This window comes from Cheilinus undulatus, linkage group 12 (assembly GCF_018320785.1).
Source record: "Cheilinus undulatus linkage group 12, ASM1832078v1, whole genome shotgun sequence".
NCBI lineage: Eukaryota > Metazoa > Chordata > Actinopteri > Labriformes > Labridae > Cheilinus > Cheilinus undulatus.
The window spans coordinates 11258556-11279250 of record NC_054876.1 but is presented as its reverse complement, the minus strand read 5'-3'; the positions used below and the strand labels follow the sequence as shown (position 1 = coordinate 11279250).

The window sequence follows — 20695 nt, the reverse complement described above, 5'->3', positions numbered from 1 at the left end:
AAAAACTTATTATTTAAACTAGTTTTTACACATGATTCAATTCAGACTATTTCAGCATCCACGAGAGGGTCACAGAGGGGCTGCTTTGGAACACTTTTGAGAGACAGACACATTCATCACAGCAAAACAATGAAACAGACTGGAAATTTCTCTGATATGTCCCTAAAATGCAACGTGATACCCCATTACCACCCAGTACAGATCAGGGGCAAGAAAGCAGTCTCTGTTTTTCAAGTGAGCTGTGTGATTTGATCTGTTTAAATTACTTGTTGTCCCTCCTCTTGAGATATCTAAAAAATGTCTTAAAATCTGCATGTCACTGGTCTATCTCAGTGTGAAACGATGCTCTCACACTGAGCCCAGTTGCCCCATACCACTGGAGCATGCTAGTTCCCCCTCACCTATTCTATCAAAATAAAGACAAAAAAGCCAGACAAATAATCTTAAGGGAGAAAAAAACAAACTTTTGGCTGTTTTAGTCTCTGCTGCCATGATGCTACCACATCGTTAAAGGCAAGCATATCTCTGGCATTAGGCTCCCACACTGCTGACATTTTCTTTAATGATTGACCACAAATCAGTTAGCTCAGTAAATGACTTCTCCTGCCCAATAAAAACCTCTGCTCTGAATCAGCAGTTAAGTATTTTGCTTTCCAGCATTAAATTGATGCAACATAACAGATACACTAACATTGTGGCATGCTGAATTATTTACTCATGGGATAATTTCTGTCAACAAGGTTGCTATAGGCCGATACAAATGAATACATAAGTGCTTCCAAAGGAATAATAGTAAGGAAACTAATAAATTTATAGGTAGGAAAGCTACTTTTTATCAATCATCACTCAAGTGTAGGTATGGAAATCTTATCAGAAAGAAATAAAGTTGGTTTTGGAGCATTCAATAATCAAAAAACTAGATAATTTCTCCCCCAGATCCCTCCAAACTCACTCCCCTTCCCTTTTCCGTCTGTGTCAAAATGTTCAGTATAGTGCTTAGATGCACACGGCATGTTAATCTCTTGCTATGTGCCCTTTTGACATCATACATCACCAATGTGCAGGGCCAGCACTCTTCATCGATTCCTAAACGTCACCGAAGCCAGGAGGGAGTAATGGTAGCCTTAGATAAAGATAAAAACCTCAGCTATTGTAATATAGCTGAAGCTGAAAGAAACACTGTCTGCTGGCTGTCACTTTGGCTGGCTCTGGAGAGAGACTTTCACCAAGATGAAGCTGCTAGCATCACAGATGGAGACAGTGAGAGTGGGGTTTGTCCGGTGTGAGGCAGGCGGAGTGACCAGCAGGCCGTAGGGTGGCCGTAGTGGGAATTAGCAGCAGGGTTACGCAATCCCAAGGGGCCAGTCACTTGGACAAGCTATTCTAGTGAGCCGTAATCCTCCTGGCCACAGCTCTGAATGGCGGCTAATCTCTGGCCCAGGCCACTGCACACCATCACCTCACATCAGAGCTGTACAGGCATGACGAGAGGACGAGAGTACAGAGAAATATAGGAAGCAGTGAAGAAGAGGGATAAAACAGGAGTTGGGTCAGTCCCTCCTCTCCCGCTGAGCAGCCTGTAGCTTTTTTTTCCGTCTCTCCCTGCTCGGTTACATACATGGAACAACTAGGCCACAGTCAGAGCAACATAAGAGATTTTGATGTCCCAGTAACAAGTGATGAATGTGTCTGTCTGTGAGTGTACGAGCTGTCAGTGTGGCAGTCAGCACGTCTCCATAAATCTGCTAGAAATGTAATTGTCTGACAACAAACATGATGCATCCACTTCTGCTGCATGACAGCTGTCAGGATAGTTTGCAATCGCTGCCATTTCTGTTTCTGCAGATAAATATGGCAGCAACTATGACATATGATATCAGGCAGCATCGGGCCAAAACAGAGCAGTTCAGGAGAGTCCCGTACTTCTCTGCTTGCATACAACTCTCCTTTATCTTATCAGATAAAATGCTACACTTTTGATTTGATATGGTCTGTAGATGTAACACGCTCTCAGAGTGTGCAGGGTGTTTATCTGTTGCCTTTAAAGTGTAAATCTCTGACTGATGCTAGTGCACGGAAAGGCAACATCATATTTTTAAGAGTAAGTCTGGCAGTTCTTTCTTTCTATGAAATATGTTGCAATATGAAAAATGCATGAACTCAACTTAATACATGCCAGTTATGTCCACATAATAATTAACAATACCTTGTCATGCTTATGGTGTAGACTTTTTTTAATATCAGGTTGGTCTGTTTCTGCTTTAGACACAAACATCCCTCCTACTCCTACAGTTCTAACGGCGCTTTCCTGCTATTTGGTTCCAGCTCGACTCAACTCATTTACACTTTTCAAATCTTTAGTTGAGGATCGTACTTGGTACTTTTTTGATATCACCTCTGGTAAGGTTCCAAGAGAGATGAACGGCTACTAAAATGTAACGCCAAGTCTCAGAGTATGGTCTCTAGGACTGTTAGAAGTTGGATGTCCTGCAGTCAGTCTTTATTTGTATAGCACAAATTCATAACTGAAGTTATCTCAAGACACTTAACAAAGAGGGTAGGGCTAGACCCAGCGATAATCCCCCTCAGCTCAGCACTAAGCAACATGTAGCATAGTTACAGCGGCAGAACCAGACTCAGGTTGAACCATCCGTTGAAGCCTTTGTCAGTCACGTACTGCTTAACAACTTCCTGAAGTTTTCAGTAGTATTTTGCTTCGCTGCTTACAGCCATCTCTAGAGCGAAGCTTTCTTCTTGCCGTAAAAAAAGCCACAGACAGAGAACCAGGTTCACTATCACCTCAATTTTCTCTGTTGTTTTTGTGCTGGACATCAAGGCAGATTAGCACAGCTGCACTATTTTAAACCTGCATATAAGTGTATAGTGTATTTACTGTAGTGCAGGGGTGCCCAAACTTTTGTCAATGAGGGCCACAAACAGAAATATATAAGGATGGTGTGGCGTTTTTCATACACCTCACCTTGAGGATATTAAAGTTAGTAAAACCAATCAAATGAAGGTTAAGATATTTTTGATGATTATTTATGCTTAAATGGCCAGTTAATGGCTGTCAAGGTACATTTTAAGGGTTTTAAGGATAATAACCCTTATTTGAAAGGTCTTAACTGACATTAAGCATCATACTGCTTTTTAATATTGAAACTGTTTAGACTCAGCTCAGCACACCTGCAAAAAAGTGTGATGATAAATATCACCATAGAACATATTGGTAGAATAGAGGCTTCAAATGTGCCATAAATCTTCAAATTTGGACGTTCATCAGCAAAATATGCATTTTGCCCTACACCACAAGACATTTTTATAAACAGTTCAGTCAGCCCTGGCATAATGTGCTTAGAAGTCTCATGCTTTTCAATTTTGACCGTGTACCATGCAAAAAGTGTTTTAGTTCAGGTTTGTCTCAGGTTTGATTTTGAAAAGTGTGAAGGAACCTTGTTTTAATTGATACTGAATATTAGGGCTGGGCACTCAATTGAAAATTAGATTAAGGCAATATGGCCTGCTGCAATTTTCAAATCACAGAAGATGCAATATTTCTTTGACCTGAAAATGTGTCAAAATAGCAATTTTAAACTTTTTTATGCAGCAGAGATGTGTTGTATGACATATCATGCAATCAATCAAGTGCCTTTTTTAGAATAGTCTACAAAAAATCCTACCTTAATTTCTGTACTTTTTTTCCTATTAAATATAGGAATGACAAAATCCCTTCAATGCTACAATTCATATCCAATTTGCAATACAATGAAAATCATCAGAAGGAAATATTTTTAAAGAATTGTGCAGCCCTTGTTCAGGAATAAAAGAAAGTTAAGGAATAATCACATATCAAATCGCAGTGTTTGGGGAAAAAAGAGAATTGCAATTAGGTTATTTTCCAAAATCGTTCAGCGCTACTGAATATACTGATGGAAACACTGATGTACCTTATATGAATAGTGGAAGAATATCATGGATTATGAATGTCCAATATTCCAACTCTAACGTTTGTCTCCTTTTAGTCACTTCAAAGCACAAAAACAAAGTTTTTATCACCAAATATCAGATTTTTTCTAGTCTTAGTCTAGTTGTCCTTGTGGAAAAAGAGTACTTGGACTAGCCATTTAAGTTGTAGTTTGTCAACAACTGTCCTCTGCTATCAAATAAAGGCACACAAAGCCCCTGAATATATCTTACAAATAAAGTAGAAGCAGACTTTTTATGTTGAAATAAGAACACAGAGAAATGAAAACAGAGTACATTAGAAAATGTAACTAAGGACTGCTTATTGTGATTACTACACCAAGTAAATTTTCACAATTATTTTGTTGATATACAGTTCATTTGTTTTTTTCTGCCTAACTTAAAAACTCTACCATCCAGTCTGACTCACAGTTAAAAATAGTGTTTAACAGATGTTTTTGTCCTTAGGTAGGCTGATAAAGTTTTACTGAGAGAAGCATAATAAGATTCTTTTGATATTAATATCTCAATCTGTATTCCAACCCTGTAACACTAACATTTTAAAACAAAAGCCTTACATCTTGTAAAGCCTGTTTGATCACACAAACATAGACCCTGAGTGGGATACAGGAGTAGCTACTGAAAGGAAACAGTCTGCTGCAAATGTGCTTTATCAATTTTCCTCACATAAACCGCTTACACTGGGATGAAGCAGCCTTAACTGGAATACATACACTGAAAAGCTACCTGTCCTGAGAGCACACCTGTTTCTGACATTCAGCTGAGGTCATCTGTGACAGTACTGATTTTATCTGCATGTTTACAGACAGCTAATATGAATTTTGTGAGGAGTTTTCTCTGTGATCTAGAGAAGGGCTGCACTTTTAACATCAGATGAACTCACTCTATAGACTGTTGATTAGATATTAAACCTTACAAATTTCCATTTGCATCAAACAGCTGGACCATGACATGCTAAAGTAATATCATAAACCCTGCAATACAATTTTTCACACGCACTTATTGTAATGATGGTGCTAAAACCACATCTCTTCTGTCTCCCCAGGGTGATGTCCACGTCTAAATGCTCTCTAAAGGTTTCTGAAGAGCGCGTCCAGATGTACCGAGCCAGGAGGAACCAGTACCTCTCTGCTGCCATCACTGACGGGGATCATGAACCGGAGGTGGACCCCTACGCCTTTGAGGAAGGAGATGTCAAATTCACATTCTCCAACAAGAAGGATAAGGGAGGAGGGGAGCGTGAGCCGGGAAAGAAACATAAGGTAAGAGAAAAGCAGAGGAATTCTTGTTAAAATGTTGATATTCTGTAGAGTTAATGTGGACAGATCCAGGTCATGCAACATGTTACAGCACGGTTAAGCTATTATATTTTGTCCTACATGTGTATAAGCTACTTAATGTGGTGCAGATAAAATGAAAACAGGTTTGCCACTTGTTTCCATAACAACAACCTGCAGTACCTTTCTATATTGGTAAATATTACCTAACAGTCAAACATGTAACTGCAACTCCTACAAAATGTTCCCCACCACAGCTCTGCTATATGCATCTGGTTTTTACATACTGTGGTCATTGATTGCACCCAGTTTATGATACATACTCTGTTTATTCTTATATAGTTGTTTTCTGGTGGTTCATTTTTACTTGAAGTGAAAAATTTAAAGTTATGAAGTTTAAATATTTTAACTCTGACAGCAATACAGTTTATAAACTAAAATCTTGGAAGGAATATTTGTATTACACTTAAAACAACTGTATGTAGGATTTTAGTTTGGTGCCTGTGTTGCCCACTGAAAGTCTCTGGAGAAATGCACTCTTAAAATACACATGGTTCTGTTACCCTTGCCCTCATAGACAGTGTGCATTTGTTGACAAACAGAGGGTGGTGATGTAGACAGAGATGTTATGAAAAGCCAGAGGACCATGTTGACTGACAACGCACTGGAATTTACAGAAATGACTCTGCTAGTAAATATGACGTCTTTAGTCCATTGTTTGCCATCTGTTGTTGGCATAAGACTTGAAGCCAGCTATGTGGTGAAGGTCTCACCTGTGGAAGTATGTCTTGTCTGAATTTTTGCTCAGTCACCCTCTCTTTTATTTATTTACTTTTGTAAGATTATTTTTGGGGCTTTTGCCTTTATTTAGATAGGACAGCTGAAGAGAGACAAGAAGCGTGGGGGTAGAGAGTAGGGGAAGAAGGAATGCACCAAATGAATCGATCCTTCAACAAGTGTGTCAAAGACTACAGCGTCTGTATATGGGTACTGGCTGTATCCACTGAGCTGAACTGGCACTATCAGTCACCCTTTCAAAATCTCATCCTAGCCTTGATCATTGTATCAGACAGTACAAAGATGGGCTAACTGGCTTAGTTTTAGCTGAAGGGAGGTGTGTGAACCAGTGCCATAAAGCCAAAAGCACAGGTCTTGAGAGAACTGTGGCCTACTGCCAAAGATACAAGTGAAATCAGGTGACTAAAGTAGTTGGGAGGGCATCCTCTCTCTTGAGAGTGATTGTACTGTTAGATCAACTTTGAAACTAGTATTTTAGGTGGAAAAGTTACATTTTTATAGCTTTTACATTAGCTACTTTCACATGAAAAGACAGGAGAAAAATGTATTTTTTGAAAATGCAAGCAATGCTTGCTAGAGTTGGGAAATTAATCAAAATTTAGATTGAATCTTAATATGGCCTGCTGCAACTTTTTAAGTCTCAGTAGGTGCAGTATTCCTTTAACCTGAAAAGTGTGTCAAAATACTTAATTTTATATGTTTTTTGCAGCAGATTCGTTATGATCGAGAGATCGTCATTTAAGTGTCATTCAGTTTGCATATAATTTAAAATATTATAGTATAAAATGATTTATTGGCTGTGTTTGTCATAAAATACACAAGTTGAGGAATGTACAACATAATTGCATATTAAATTGCAATTGTGATGTTGAAAAAATGATTGCAATTAGATTATTTTCCCAAATGGTTCAGTCCTAATGCTTGTAGCATTTGCAGGAGTTCTTACCTTCAATACGCAGTTCTTATTTATTTGCTCTTAGTATCCTGAAACACAGTGTTTGCCGGGTAATTGGATAATAAGTGCAGTGAGATATTTTTGACTAGAAATTGAAGATTTAAGTTTTTACATTTAGCATCCTGGATTCTCCAAGTCTGCTGTTACAAATGCAATTTAAAAGCATTGGTCACAAAATGTTGTCTTGATATTCCAAATAAAGGTGAATTATTACTCCATTTTATGAAGGAGTCACATAGTTGATTTACTTTTTAAAATGTACTTATTTAAAGGGACAGAGCACATCAATGAATACAATCCCTAAAGACAAATATAAACATGTTGCAGTTAGTAAAACTGCTAATTTACATCTGTAGTCCCTTGGCAGGTAACACAAAGAGACAGAACAACAATGCATACAGTGTGCAAACACACAATAACAAGTTCAATGTTAGCTGTGCTGAATTAAGTGCATGGTATAGAGTGCATGTTATACAAGGTGACTTTAAGTGCAAGCAGTTTTTGCACGTCTGTGTTGCAGACACAGGTCAAGAACAAGAAGTTATAAAAAAGAGGGAGCTTATAGTAGTTAGAGCAGATGTAAAAAGTAAATAAAACATAAACAACACAATTTATATATTTTATATATTTATATATGGGTATTCTGAGTATCTACCAACCCACAAAATGTGAAATAAGCCAACCCGTTCTTTGGTTTGTGGTCCTCAAAACTAGAAAATCTGACTCAGTCATAAACTGCTGCCAATGTGGCATCACACGGAGTAAATGTAATAATGCCTCCCTCTTGTGTGATGTCTCCACCCATAGATCTCCACCCACAGCCACATGAGCAACACAGTTGTGTTGGCAACTGAGAGTGGCATGGTGAAATGCAGCTCATTTGCAGTTTAAGAGTCACAAAACCAAAACAGACTGCTGTTTATAGCTGATTTATACAGGGTCAAAAACCTAGCCCTTCTGCTTGATCTGATGTTTTGTTTGGATCACTGCGATTGAATTAAAAGGTGGAAAAGGTTTTTGATTTGTCACCTCTAAATCAAGCGGTACAAACTGCAACTTCCCTTCAGAATCAAGACATGTTGTTGTATTCATGTAGAATTAAAAGCCTTTATTTTATATGGAATCACTGATTAAAAATAGTCATGCAGAAATTATGTTGTAAAAGTGTTCTGCTTAAAGATTGCAGCTGGGCTTGACTCTGAAAAGCATAGCTTGTATTCTAGTGGGATATTTCTCTGGGCTCAGCTGCCACTTGAAAAACTTCAATATTTAACTTGACACTCTTCAGTTTCTCTATCGTGACTAGTTGACCTGAAAACAGTCTGCATCGAACTCTACGCCGCCTGGAATTAAGCCATGCACGGTGCCTTTCCAAGTTGGCTGCTTTCAATCTAGTTTGCAGCCACACCCCATTGGATTTATTGCAGCTTGAAAAATGCTTAGTGCTATGTAGCCTCCCTAAAAGGCAGCACGGAGAGTAACCACTCCATCCATCCCTCCTCACGAGTTGCCCGAGGGTAAAAGAAGGGAACAAGAGGACTGATTTTAAGATCAGGGAGCAGGCGAGGTAGAAAAATAGGCCATCAGCATCCTCAGCAATACTGCACTAAAAATAACACTGCTACTGCTTTCTGCATGCATCCGCTTTCACTGCCCAAGCCTAACAGAACAGGAAGCTATTCCTGAATCACCATTGTTAGTGGAGCCCAGAGGAACACCAAATAGTTAGCCTGTCCAATTTCCTTTAAGTTGTTTTGTTTTTCCTGTTTGATCTGCCCTCTCCCTCCGTATTCCTCCGCTCTGCCTCTCAGGTTGTTGGCTCCGGCTCCAGACAAGGGCCACCTGTTAGCCTGGGATCGCCCCCAGCATTGAAAGAGAGATTCAATGTGTGTGTGTTCATTCCTTGGCTGCGTGTCCGTATCAGGCTTCACAGAGCCTGGAGTCTAACCACGGCAACAAACCTGGCTCACTGGACCATTAAGCTTAAAAAGCACACTCAAATATTTTGCTTCTCTTCCGTCCCTGCGGTCTGTGCTGGAAATGTGAGGGTGAAGGAAGCTCTCAGTGGAGTGGAGAGTCCCCGAAGAGCCGTCTGTGCAATGGAGCTGCTCCACTGTCTGCTTTATGCAGTGTGTGTGTGTGTGTGTGTGGGTTTCCGCCACATTTGTGTGTCTCCCCATTTTTTTTTTTTTACCAAAGCTTTTGAGCCTTTCAGGAGCATCTTTTTTACTCACTGCAGCTGCAGGAAACTTCACCTTCTACCTATCTGATATGGAACATAAACCATGAGCACTAGGAGTGTTTCCCTTTTATAGATAACCTTAGTCTATCAAGATAAACATTTTTGCTTCCCATTTATATCCCTAACCCTTTTACCTCCTCTTTTATAAGTAGTTCAGAAGCCTGACAGAATGTTAACACACTGACGAGGGCTGCCCTCACTTCAAATTTCAACTGAGTCAGATTTTGCTGAGATATACACTAAAAGTTAGACTATTCCTTTCCTTTTTTTTAAGTATGTGCTGCTCCAAACTCTTATATCAGCCAGCATCAGTCTCTTGTTTTAACTGTAAGATGCTCCATATCCTGCAGTGGCCGTGCATTAAAACATATCTTGCTGCCTTAATATTTCAAGACATGTGACCCTTGTTTACCGTACCATGAAACCAGATATACATAGTTAAAATTAGCAAGATTTTGGCTGGCAGTCCCAGAAGGCTCGCCAAAAAGCATCTATTTATGCAGCCCTGTTAGAAGCATGAAAATCTTCTGTTGCCCACCAAAAACTTCATACAACCATAACAAGAGACAGAGTATTATAATTTCAAAGCAAACGCACTGATAACAGCGTGCCACCAGTTATTTCAACACCACTTAAACCTTCACACCGGTGCTGTATTTAAAACAGAACAAATCATGAAAAGGTGACAACTTGTAATTCAAATTTGGTGGTAGTGTTAAATTAATTTTTCAACTTTTATAATTTATTTAAGTATCTGTAATCAGTTATGCCAATTATGCAATTATGCCCAGATACAAAAAATTCACAAATTTAACCAAACCAAAGGAGGAATATTTAAAGAAGCAGGAGTGTGGCAGTCACTTTCATGTACACTTACTGCTAAAAGTAGGAAAATCATAGCCTGTTAATTTCAACCTGCTATACTCTGGGCTTTTAACAGTTGTAGTTCATAGAATAGGAGACCTCTGCAGGTGATTTTCGAATTAAATTGAAACACAAAGGAACCTCAACATAAACCAGAGGAGCATCTAGAGACAAGCTTGTTGCCACATGTGCAGCAATTCTCAGCTACTAGGGTCTGCAGGAGAAAAGTTCGGGAGAAATTGGGATTGTTTACATAAGAGTCCTTTATTCCTTTATTTTTCTTTGCTGCTGTTTGGATTAGAGGCAGTGCAAAGATGGGCACTTACCTGCCATCCCATTAACAATGCTCTGTTTGTCAACATTCCCATACAGCAAAGACAGCTTTGCACATGTGAAATTCAAGGGTTTACACTGTTTTTCACTTGGCTTTATTCTGCATTCCTACTACTTAGCCTCCTACTTGCATCTCCTTGTTGAAATAGTCAAAATCTTTTATCCTAGGTTTAAAATTGTACAACCATTGTTGTTTTAGTGATTAATAGTACTGAAATGAACTGGAAGTTATAAAAACACATCTATTTCATCAGACAGGAGATGAACGAATCTGTCCAAACTTGTAGGCAAACTCCAACACACTGTTGAAATTCAACTAAAAACATTTGCCACTTTTCTGTTTCCAGTGTATCTGTGCACCTTAGACAATGGTTAGAAGTTTTCCAAAGTTGATGCTCATAGAAGACACGATTTTACCCAATATCAGGTGCCTCGGACCAGTACTCTTGATGTTCTAGTGTCCAAATAGCTGTCAGTGTTTAATTTTTACAGTATCATATCAAAGTTATAAATCCAGTGTTGTGAGAACTGTACATCCTTTATATAGCAGAGACCATGTGTGACTGTTACATGAGCATCACATGCAATCAGTCCATAATATCTAAGAGTTAAAGCGTTATTGACCTCGCTTTGCTGTATGATGCTGGCTTTAAAAGAGCATCAGCCATCGCCGAAGCTGTGGGTCTGTGTCAGAGTCTGATGAATGAAGTGAGACTGAGGAAAAAGGTGATTTGATGCTTCATGCAGGCAGCCTTGGAGTCTTAAACAAGCTTCTCCATTGCTGTATGTAAAGACTCGACACAGACACTTTACCTCCCAAGGCCAGCTTATTGATAAGGGGTTAAGGCATCATTAGCACCTATGGATTGTGGCCTTGCTGCGGATTTTGTGCACCGCTGTGGATCGGCCCTTTAAGGGAGACAGATTAAAGTCTGCGTTACTCTGAGAAAAGCCCTGGAGCGTAATGAAATCAATGACCGGGACATAACATTCCTGCTCCCCAGCTAGGACTGCTCAGCTCTCAGTGTGCACACAGCCGATCATAAGAAGTAACACACATACACAGATAGAGAAGGCCAGTCCTCCCACATATTGATGTCTGGGTTGGAGCCTGAGAGGCCGCTCTTTGGTTCATGATTTCACTCTGATCCACACTGGAAATCTCATTTACCACAGCAGAGGCAAACAGGCTGCTTTCTCTCCTCTGTTTCTATCTCATATTTTCTTTTCCTAATTGCTATTTTTTTTTTTATCATTATGGCCTTGTTTGGAGAAAGAAATCACACTTTTTTAATTTGCATGGCCATGTGATGTCATACTTTTTTATTTATTTATTTGTCCCAACTCTGATCCCATCAAATGAATTTGTATTATTCTTAATCACAGTTATGGACTTAAAGGGATTTCAAACAGCTTTATGTTGACAGAGTAATGATCAGGCTCTTCCCATGCATCAGCTCTTGTTGAATAACAGAAAAACAAGAACAGGAAATGTGTCATGGTGCTTAGATTGGTGTTATAGAATTGTAAACAGTTACATTTCCTGCTCATAGGCTTTGCTGTGGCTGGTGACATATGTACAGGTGCATCTTAAAAAAGTAAAATACTACGAAAAAGGTCATTTTTTCCTGTGATTTAATTTTAAGAAGTGAAACTTCCATTAATCCCTAATTCATTATTCAAATTATGCTCCTTTATGCCTTCAGTATTTGGTTGGAGCTCCTTTTGCACAAATGACTGCATCTATGTGACGTGCGTGGGGCCCACCAGTCTGTGGCACCGCAAGGGTGTTATGAAGCCCAGGTTGCTGTAGCAGCCTTTAACCTCTTCTGTACTTGTGAGTCTGGTGTCTCTCATTTTCCTCTTGGTATTTCCCCAGAGATTGTCTATTGTCTATTGTCTCAGGCTCTCCAGTCAGACACAGTACTATCATGGTCAGCAAACCAGTTCCTAGTAGTTTTGGCTTCCCTATGGTCAGGTGCCAAGTCCTGCTGGAAAAGGATATTAGTATCTCCATAAAACTTCCCAGGAGATCAAAGCATGAAGGTCTCTGAAATCTTCTGGTAGATGCCTGTCAGTGTTGACTCTTGACTTGATAAAGCACAGCGGACCTACAGCAGCAGATGACATGGCACAGCAGACCATCACTGACTTCAGTGCACCTTGAATTATCTGACTCCCAGATCTTCCTCCACACTCTGGGACCTTGATTTCCAAATTGAATGCAAAGTTCATTTTCGTCTGAAAACGGGACTTTGCACCACTGAACAACAGTCCCGTTATTTTTCTCCTCAGCCTGAGACCGTGATCTGAGATCTGTGTGGTGGCTCCTGATCCACTGACTCCAGCCACAGTCCACTCCTTGTGAAGCTCCCTTAAGTTCTTTAATCTGCTTTGTTTGGCAATCCTCTGAAGGCTGAGTGTGTCCATGTTGCTTGTGCACCTTCTCTTACCACATTTTCCCTTCCAGTCAACTTTCCTTGAATATTCCTTGATGCAGCCTCTGGGAACAGCCTGCCCTTTCAGCAGGGACCTTCTGTGGCTTACCCTCCTTGTGGAGGGTAGTGATTGTCCTGTGGACATTTGTCAAGTCAGCAGTCTTCCCCATGATTGCAGTTGTGTGGACTGAACCATAGTGAGAGAATGAAGGCTCAGGAAACCTTTGCATATTGGACTTTTCCACAGTTTTCAAGTATTTTGAGATAGTGGATTTTGTATTTTGTGTGAGCTGTCAGCTTTAATCATTAAAATTGGAACATAGTCCTAAAATATTTTACTTAGTATGAGATGAATCTAGAATTTTTGAAAATTAAATTTTTTTAGTAATTAACAGGGAAAATAATAATAACTTTTAAATGACATTGTTCCTTTTCAAAGATGCTCCTGTATTTATATTGTCACAAAAGTGCCTTCAGTTTCAGCAAAAACAAAACATTTCAATGTATAACTGATTAAATAGTGGATAATCTCTCATTGTACCGCTTTACTTGGTTGGCTGATATGCAGAAGAGTGTCTCCTGCTGTCTTGTGCTTTATGGGGGAAAACCCCTTTTAAATTGAAATTCTATAACTGTGCTGTTGCAGCAGCCTACATTTACATCCCACTTAACTATACCCTGGGGTATTTCTATACAATGCATCTCTAGTCCAGATTAAACCTCCTTGTGTCCTTCATAAAAAGGTCACTATGGTGAATAATGTACAGGATTTAGTATTAAGTAATGACTTAGGAGGCTTAGGAATGAGATTCAAGGGTTGGGGTTTGTTGTTTAAGTTTATAAGGTTGTGTCATCAGTGTGAGAATTAAAATCACAATATGATGACTGAGCTTATGCAGAAATCTCATAGAGCTGGGGTATAATCTGGCCGAGGGGTGAGTAAATTAGCTTAACCATGTTAAAATCCTGGGGTATAAACTTGGACAAGCCCCAAATATACCAGGGCTATAAAACGGTCCGCCCCAGGTATAGTCTGGAAATGGGGCATATTTTTGGCTGTTTCACCTAAACACAGCTCTTCCATTAGTACACACTTGCACTTGCTTCTATATGTAATATTGTCGGCCCTGTGTGTTGTTTCTTACTGTGTTATACAGAGTAAAAGCATGAAAACAGGAGTTTAACATTAGTGTGAACATACTCCACTGCTCCACTGTGCCAGCTCCAACATCACACATTTCCTCTGTCTCCTTCACCTCTGAATAACTTTGCCTCACCATTCTGCCTCTTTATGTTACTCATTGCAGACGAGTCATAGCAGGGGCGTAAATATCCCACCTTGAACTCTCAGTGTGTAAGCAGCTTCAGAGAGAGAGAGGCAGGCTTCATACGACATCTCTTGTCTGACATCGTCTTACTCATGCAGTTGTTTTGTAAAAGCTTGTTAGTAGAGCTTGTTAGCTGCAGTGTCACTGGTTTTGAATGTTTCATGCACTGAGTCATAATAAAGAAGCCGATCAGCTGCTGTTTTGAAAGCTGACGAGCAGATTAAAAAAAAAATGCTTGTCCTTTTTCATGTATGACTTTGTAAAACGATGCTGACGAGGAAAGTTTGAAGAGCAGATGCATACAGGGAGGAAGAAACAAATGTCAAGTTATATTTGGGGAGAACTGCAGCAGCGTCAGCTGCTAAAGTAGTTATGTAAAAAAGTACAACATCTTTAGAAAGTAATGGAATTAGAAAAGTAAAATAGAAATTTACTAAAAAAGGCTAAATTGCTTTTTGTTTTGATTTCATCTGTCTTTTTTCATTTATGTGCATTCCAAATCTAATCCTGATCTTTTTTGCTGTTTCGTCACAGGGTGAAGATGGAGGAGCAGGACCATCAGATGGTAAGGAGGCTTTTTATTTCCTAACGTCTTTTTCATCTTGTTTTTAACTTTTATAACAAAAACTATCATCATCATGCTGACTGTCTCTGAAGACATCCGCAGTGAGGACAAGGAGGGCACATCATACGTTGTTGTTAATCCAAATCTGTTTGCATAACAAAATAAAATTTCTAATTACACTCTCAGTTCAGCCTCAAATCAAACTACATTCATTCAGTAAATAAGGAAGATCCATTCTCAATCATTTTAATTTGAACGCTGTAGAACTGATTCGTCATGCTGTGAGCATTTCTATAATTGAATTATTAAGAAACCTGCTTCCTTATTTGATTAAATATAGAGGCGATTGAAGCCAATCCAGGTAACCTGTTTGTATAAGAGTGCTTTTGCTTTGAGTTTCAGATGCTCTCAATTAGTATTTGAGTTAATTCTGGTATTAACAGTAGGTTTGTGTTTGCAGATGCTCAGCGGGCAGCTGCTCACAACCGCATGGCCTCCACCAGCCTGATCCACGAGACGGACCTGGTGGTGTCCATCAACGACCTGGACAACCTCTTCAACTCGGACGAGGATGATCTGGCGGTTAGTAAAGACCTTGGCTCACACTGCACCAAGTATCTGATTACACAGAGCACGTCCTGGCACGCTGTTTGTTTCTGTGTGAGAGTTTATGTCTGCTGGCATTCACGTGCAGCTGACAGTTCACACCACCCTCTGCAGGAAAAGTAGTGTTTCAAACTGACATGCAGAATCCTATGAAAGAAATAGAGCTGTTAATTGAATAAAACAGATATCAAGTTAATCCCATAACTATGCTGTGAATAATCGTGGTTAATCAAACATTTAAAATACTACCATTTACATGCATTTTGATTTGAAATAAAAGAAGTACAAACATGTTGACTGAATAAAGAAATGCATAACAAACCGGAGTTTTTAAACCTTATTTAACATCCCAGCATCAAAATTGTTCAGCCTTGGCATTGATATAAAGCCAAAAACTGTCATCACAGCTTCAGACTGTCATTTTTTATGTCATGTGCTGGCCCCTGAGATTCCCCCCACACTCATCTTGCTGAAATAGTCTCTCACTGTGAGGTGCTGTGAGCTGTGTTTAAAACTCCCCCAGAAGACTAAAGATGCAGCCTGCCTGAGATTTTTTATGACTGCCTGTGTGGAAAAAAAAGCTTTTAACCAGGTGATAACATACTTTATTTTCCTCCCACAGCCCGGCTCCAGACGACCTGTGAACGGAACAGACGAGAAATTTGGCAGCAAGGAACCAAAGCCCTCCACTTTGGACCCTGTCTCCTGCATTAGTATGTATCTCTACATCAGTCTCTTTCACTGATGCGCTGTGTCTCCTTAAACCACAAGGATCCTCAAGTGTTAATGCAGAATCAGATCCTTGTGAGCCTCTTGAAAATTAAGAGTGTTTGACTGAGATTTTTCCACAAGTGACTTAGTTTTAAACACAGTATTCCCTCTGCTCATAACTTCAATTGCTGAGTGTAATGGCTTTTTATCCTTTATATCCACTAATTAGAATTAAGGCGTTTAATACTAATGCATCATTGATGCTCAGCCTGTGCGTGGCCACCTAGTGGTGAAGACAGTGTGTTAATGTTAAGATCCTAGCTGAATCTTCAGTAAGCTGTTCTTTCTAACTCTGCAGCTCACCTTTTCCTTAGAGTTGCATCCAATTTGTTACCTGAAACAAACTCTACCAGACTGTATCTACTGATTTTTTTCATGTTATTTATTTATCTGAGCTCAGAGACTCTAATGTAGAGCTAAAGAGAATTTAAGTATGCTCTATATTTTACAGTGAGGTAAATTGGTCTCACATCAACCATTTTGCTCCACTTTTATGAACAGATAGTGTGCATTCCTGACTAATTTACCATGAATAAGCTTTGTTAAGCCCCCAAAGCCTCTAGTAACTACAAAAATTATTGGCCTTGGCTATTCCCAATATAGTCTCTTTATATAGAGAGCTGTTATTAGAGAGTAGAATTAGCTTATGAAATTTAGGGGATATTATGAGAAAGCGTTCCTGCTTTTATCTTCCTACTAAATGTGCAGGAACACCTCTGATGGGAGATATATATATATATTTCCTTAACTCTTTACAAGCTTGTGAAGGTAACTGGTAAACATTATACAATTTAACTGGTATGCATCTACTTTGTGTTTACTAGCTTGTGAAGACAAATCATCATAATTGGTTGCAGAACAAGAAAACAACCACCAACAATCATCCTGACAAACACTATAGTAACAAATGATCCTTGGGGTGTATCGCTAAAGCACCTCACATTTTTTTTGATGGCTCTACTATGACAACTTTCAGGAAAACTTTTGAGATGTCCACATTATGTTACTCTTTAACACATTGTACTCAAATGTTGTCTCACACTCGTTCCTCTCCTCCACCAGGTTCTGCAGACCTGCACCAGATGTTTCCCACGCCTCCCTCTTTAGAGCAGCACATCATGGGTTACTCACCCATGAACATGTGCAGCAAAGACTACGGCAGCATGGAGCCCAACACGGGCATGACCACGCTGGACGGCACCTCGACTCTGGGAGGACACTTTAAGATCGAGGTGGAGGAGAGCTTCTGCAGCCCCAAGCCATCGGAGATCAAGGTGGGTCACTAAATCTGTCTGGTATTATGGCTCCATAATTTACAGCTGGCAGGACCAACAGGTTAAATTTAGTGCCAGAGCCAGGAGAGGCCATAAGTCAAAGGGAGCGATAATTGGTTGATATACTGTATAATGTTCTCAACCTCTATTTTGTCAGTAACATTAGGAATACAGGCTCATTTATATGCCAACAAGCCTCTGCTGCAAAAGCAACACTCTTGTCCTGCAGGTCATTTGTTCTAATTGTTTATCTAGTTTTTAGAGTATTAACCTCATCTTGACAATTACTGTTCTTCCTCCTTCTCAGAGGAGACACTGTCCCTGCAGGTATCCATAATCTTATCATTTTCTGCCTTCTCGTGCCTTACGTTCTGTCCATTTTGCAGGACTTCTCATTTGTGTACAAACCGGAGCTGTGCCAGGCGTTTGTAGGCTGCTCCATGTTTGCTCCGCTGAAGACTTTACCCAGCCAGTGTCTACCGCCGGTCAAAATACCGGAGGATTGCATCTACAGACCGAGCTGGACCATGGGCAGGGAGATGCTCAACCCTGTTCCTGTTATGGCGTTTCTCAACAAGGACAGGTATGTTATTTTTCTTTCCGAGGTGTAATGAGTGGGTGTTTGTGATTTTAAGAAAAGTCCTCAGGTGTTGCTGTGATCACACAGTTCCGATATTTAGAGTAACACCACATCTGCGTGTAGGCAGCAGATAGTGAAATTATCTTCTTAACTCACAGCTGAACAGAAGCACATTCTGTGACTCCTGTGGTATCAATACTGAGCTCTTCTGCATGCTGTATTTCTGTATATAATGGCGTGTTTCAAAAACTCTTCCTAATATTTATCTGGATGATTAGGTTACTCAAGCACTCTCCTGAAGCCGATGCTGTGCTGGCTGGTTTTCGTTCTGTGTGCAGAGAAGCGTACACGCAGACTCTGCTCCCTCTTGGTCCACACACACCCTCTGGTCTCTCCCTGGACACCCCCTTAGTAGGCTGCTCAATTTCACATGCATGGCTGCCTCAGGCGGAGCCGGGAAATGAGTGTAAAATGCCTTCTTGGTTGAGGATGAGGATTATCACTGGAGTGGCGAGATGGGCCCCCACAGCGGCTCCATGCCACCTCACTGCTCAGAGCAGCTTGGAGTCTCTGGTATATCTGTCACTGTGCCTCTAAACGACGCACAGCTACACCTCTGCTGCCTAAATGCACTCTCACATGGGAGATTCTCATCTGAAGAGTCCCACGCAAAAAACACTAGATAAGTGGAAAAAATTTGTACAAGAAGTGGCAGAAATTCTTCTTTAACAAGGCTCAAACTGCACTTAAAACTTATATTCAAACACATTTAAAATGCATAAAAACCAAACAACAGATAAAAGTAAGTGTTTTATAGGAACGCTCTTTATTGTTCAGGCTGGTTAAAGAAGGATTTTTCATTTTGTTCCATTGATTTTTCTGCTTTTTTTTACTCAGGAAAAACAACTCTCTCAATATATATGTAGACTTTAAAGCTTTTACCTATTAAAAAAGCAGGATATGTGTCAGACAAAGTGAGTTACAGTGCAGTCTTTTATAAATTTTACAAATTAAAATAGTCAGGTTAAATCTTTTACTCTTTAAAGAGAGCATGAGGAGATTTCTAATCAGAAAACAGTACTTGACTAGATAAAACCCATAGCTTTTCCACAGGGGATGAAAAGAAGTCGATCATAGGAGCTTTTAGGTGTTTGATGTGTAGCATTGACCATGGAAAATTTAATGTTGCAGGTTCACCAAAAACTTTAGGGTCCATAATGTGTAGGAAATCTTGCAAATGTGAGCACACACTCTCACCATGATGCACTTTTTTAGATTGGAGGGCAATGTTGAACTTACTTAATATGTTAAGCTTCATTACCAGAATCAGAATGCTTTTGTTGATATTGCACAGCTGCACAACCAAGTGTGTGCTTTTCCTTAATGTTGCATACAAACAGTGGTGTTGTGATGGATATATGTACATATACAGCGTATACTCACTTACTTTTCATTCTCTGTAGAGCGCTGGTTCCCATCCTTTATTCTTAAAGGGCCCCCCATTACCCTAATCTAGAGCTAAGTCCCCCCACCACTTGTTTTGAAAAGATAAAACCTATATTTTAATTGTTTTAATTGACACAATAAACCTACATACTCTTGATGTAGCCAAAATATAAAGTATAAAACTATTATAAACTATTAAAAATAGTATAAACTATTATCAGGGTGGTGTTTTATGGACAGTCTTAAATATTTTAAAAAGGATGAGGATCTGTTCATTTTTCCAGGGGAAAAAATAAATAAACAAATAAATAAATATACCATGTTTAAAAGTTGTAAATATATGAGGAAAAAAAAAACTCCTAATGTTTTACTGTAAAAGTCATATATTTATGTGAACCCAAATTAAGGATTTTTGAGATTATAAAGTTGGAATTAGACAATTGCCTGGAAGAAAATCATACCAGATGAAGCTTTTTTCTTTCAAAAGTGCTGTAGTTGCAAGCCTACTCAAATGAGACTTCTTACTGGGACAGATCAGTAAGGAAACACTTGAGATTTTAGCCCAGAATCATCACATTATCATGATAATCAGAACTTACAGGAGACATTTCTGTAAATTTTGGTTATCCAGACACTGTTTTCTGTTTAGTTTCTCAATTATTTTTGACTTTACAATGTTGTCAATTCAGGACTTTAAAGACTTAATTTTTGGGGGGTCAGCGATGTAAGAATGTAAGACTTTTTAATGTCAGAAATTTTGATTTGGGTTTTTGTGACTATACAGCTTTGTAATCTCAAAAATTTTTATATTTTTCACAAAAAAACAACTTTTTCTCAAAAGAGTATTTATTTTTTGTCTTTTATTATGATCCTTATATTCCATTGCACAATGTAGTTATAATAATAATTAAAAAAAAAAAAAATGAACATCTCATTTAGACACCAACACGGTCCTGAGCCCTCGAAGATCATTGCTGGCCCTACTAGGGGTGCTAGGTCTTACTGCCATAGAGTGTACACACCTCTAAATCCAGTGTCCTAGGATGGCAAAGGCAACAAAATTAAATTTTTGTGTATTTGTGTGTGTTGCTTTGTACACCTTACCCCCAACTCCGCAAAGAATTATAGAAGTTTGCTGAAAAATTAAATAAAATCTGCTCTTTAGCTGTTTATTTCATAATGATTCCTAGTCCCTGAAGGAGAGGAGTTAAGGAATTAAATATGTAAGGCCTAT

General features: G+C 39.3%; 1 protein-coding gene across 1 annotated transcript in view; it reads left to right on the top strand.

Moving 5' to 3' along the window:
* med13a (mediator complex subunit 13a) overlaps positions 1-20695 on the top strand; it is a 169216-nt gene that overhangs the window by 120039 nt on the left and 28482 nt on the right. The window contains exons 10-15 of the mRNA XM_041801054.1: positions 5030-5246; positions 14754-14784; positions 15245-15366; positions 16013-16103; positions 17224-17435; positions 17822-18018. Coding sequence (XP_041656988.1) covers positions 5030-5246; positions 14754-14784; positions 15245-15366; positions 16013-16103; positions 17224-17435; positions 17822-18018 — 870 coding nt within the window. The remainder of the gene's footprint in view (positions 1-5029; positions 5247-14753; positions 14785-15244; positions 15367-16012; positions 16104-17223; positions 17436-17821; positions 18019-20695) is intronic.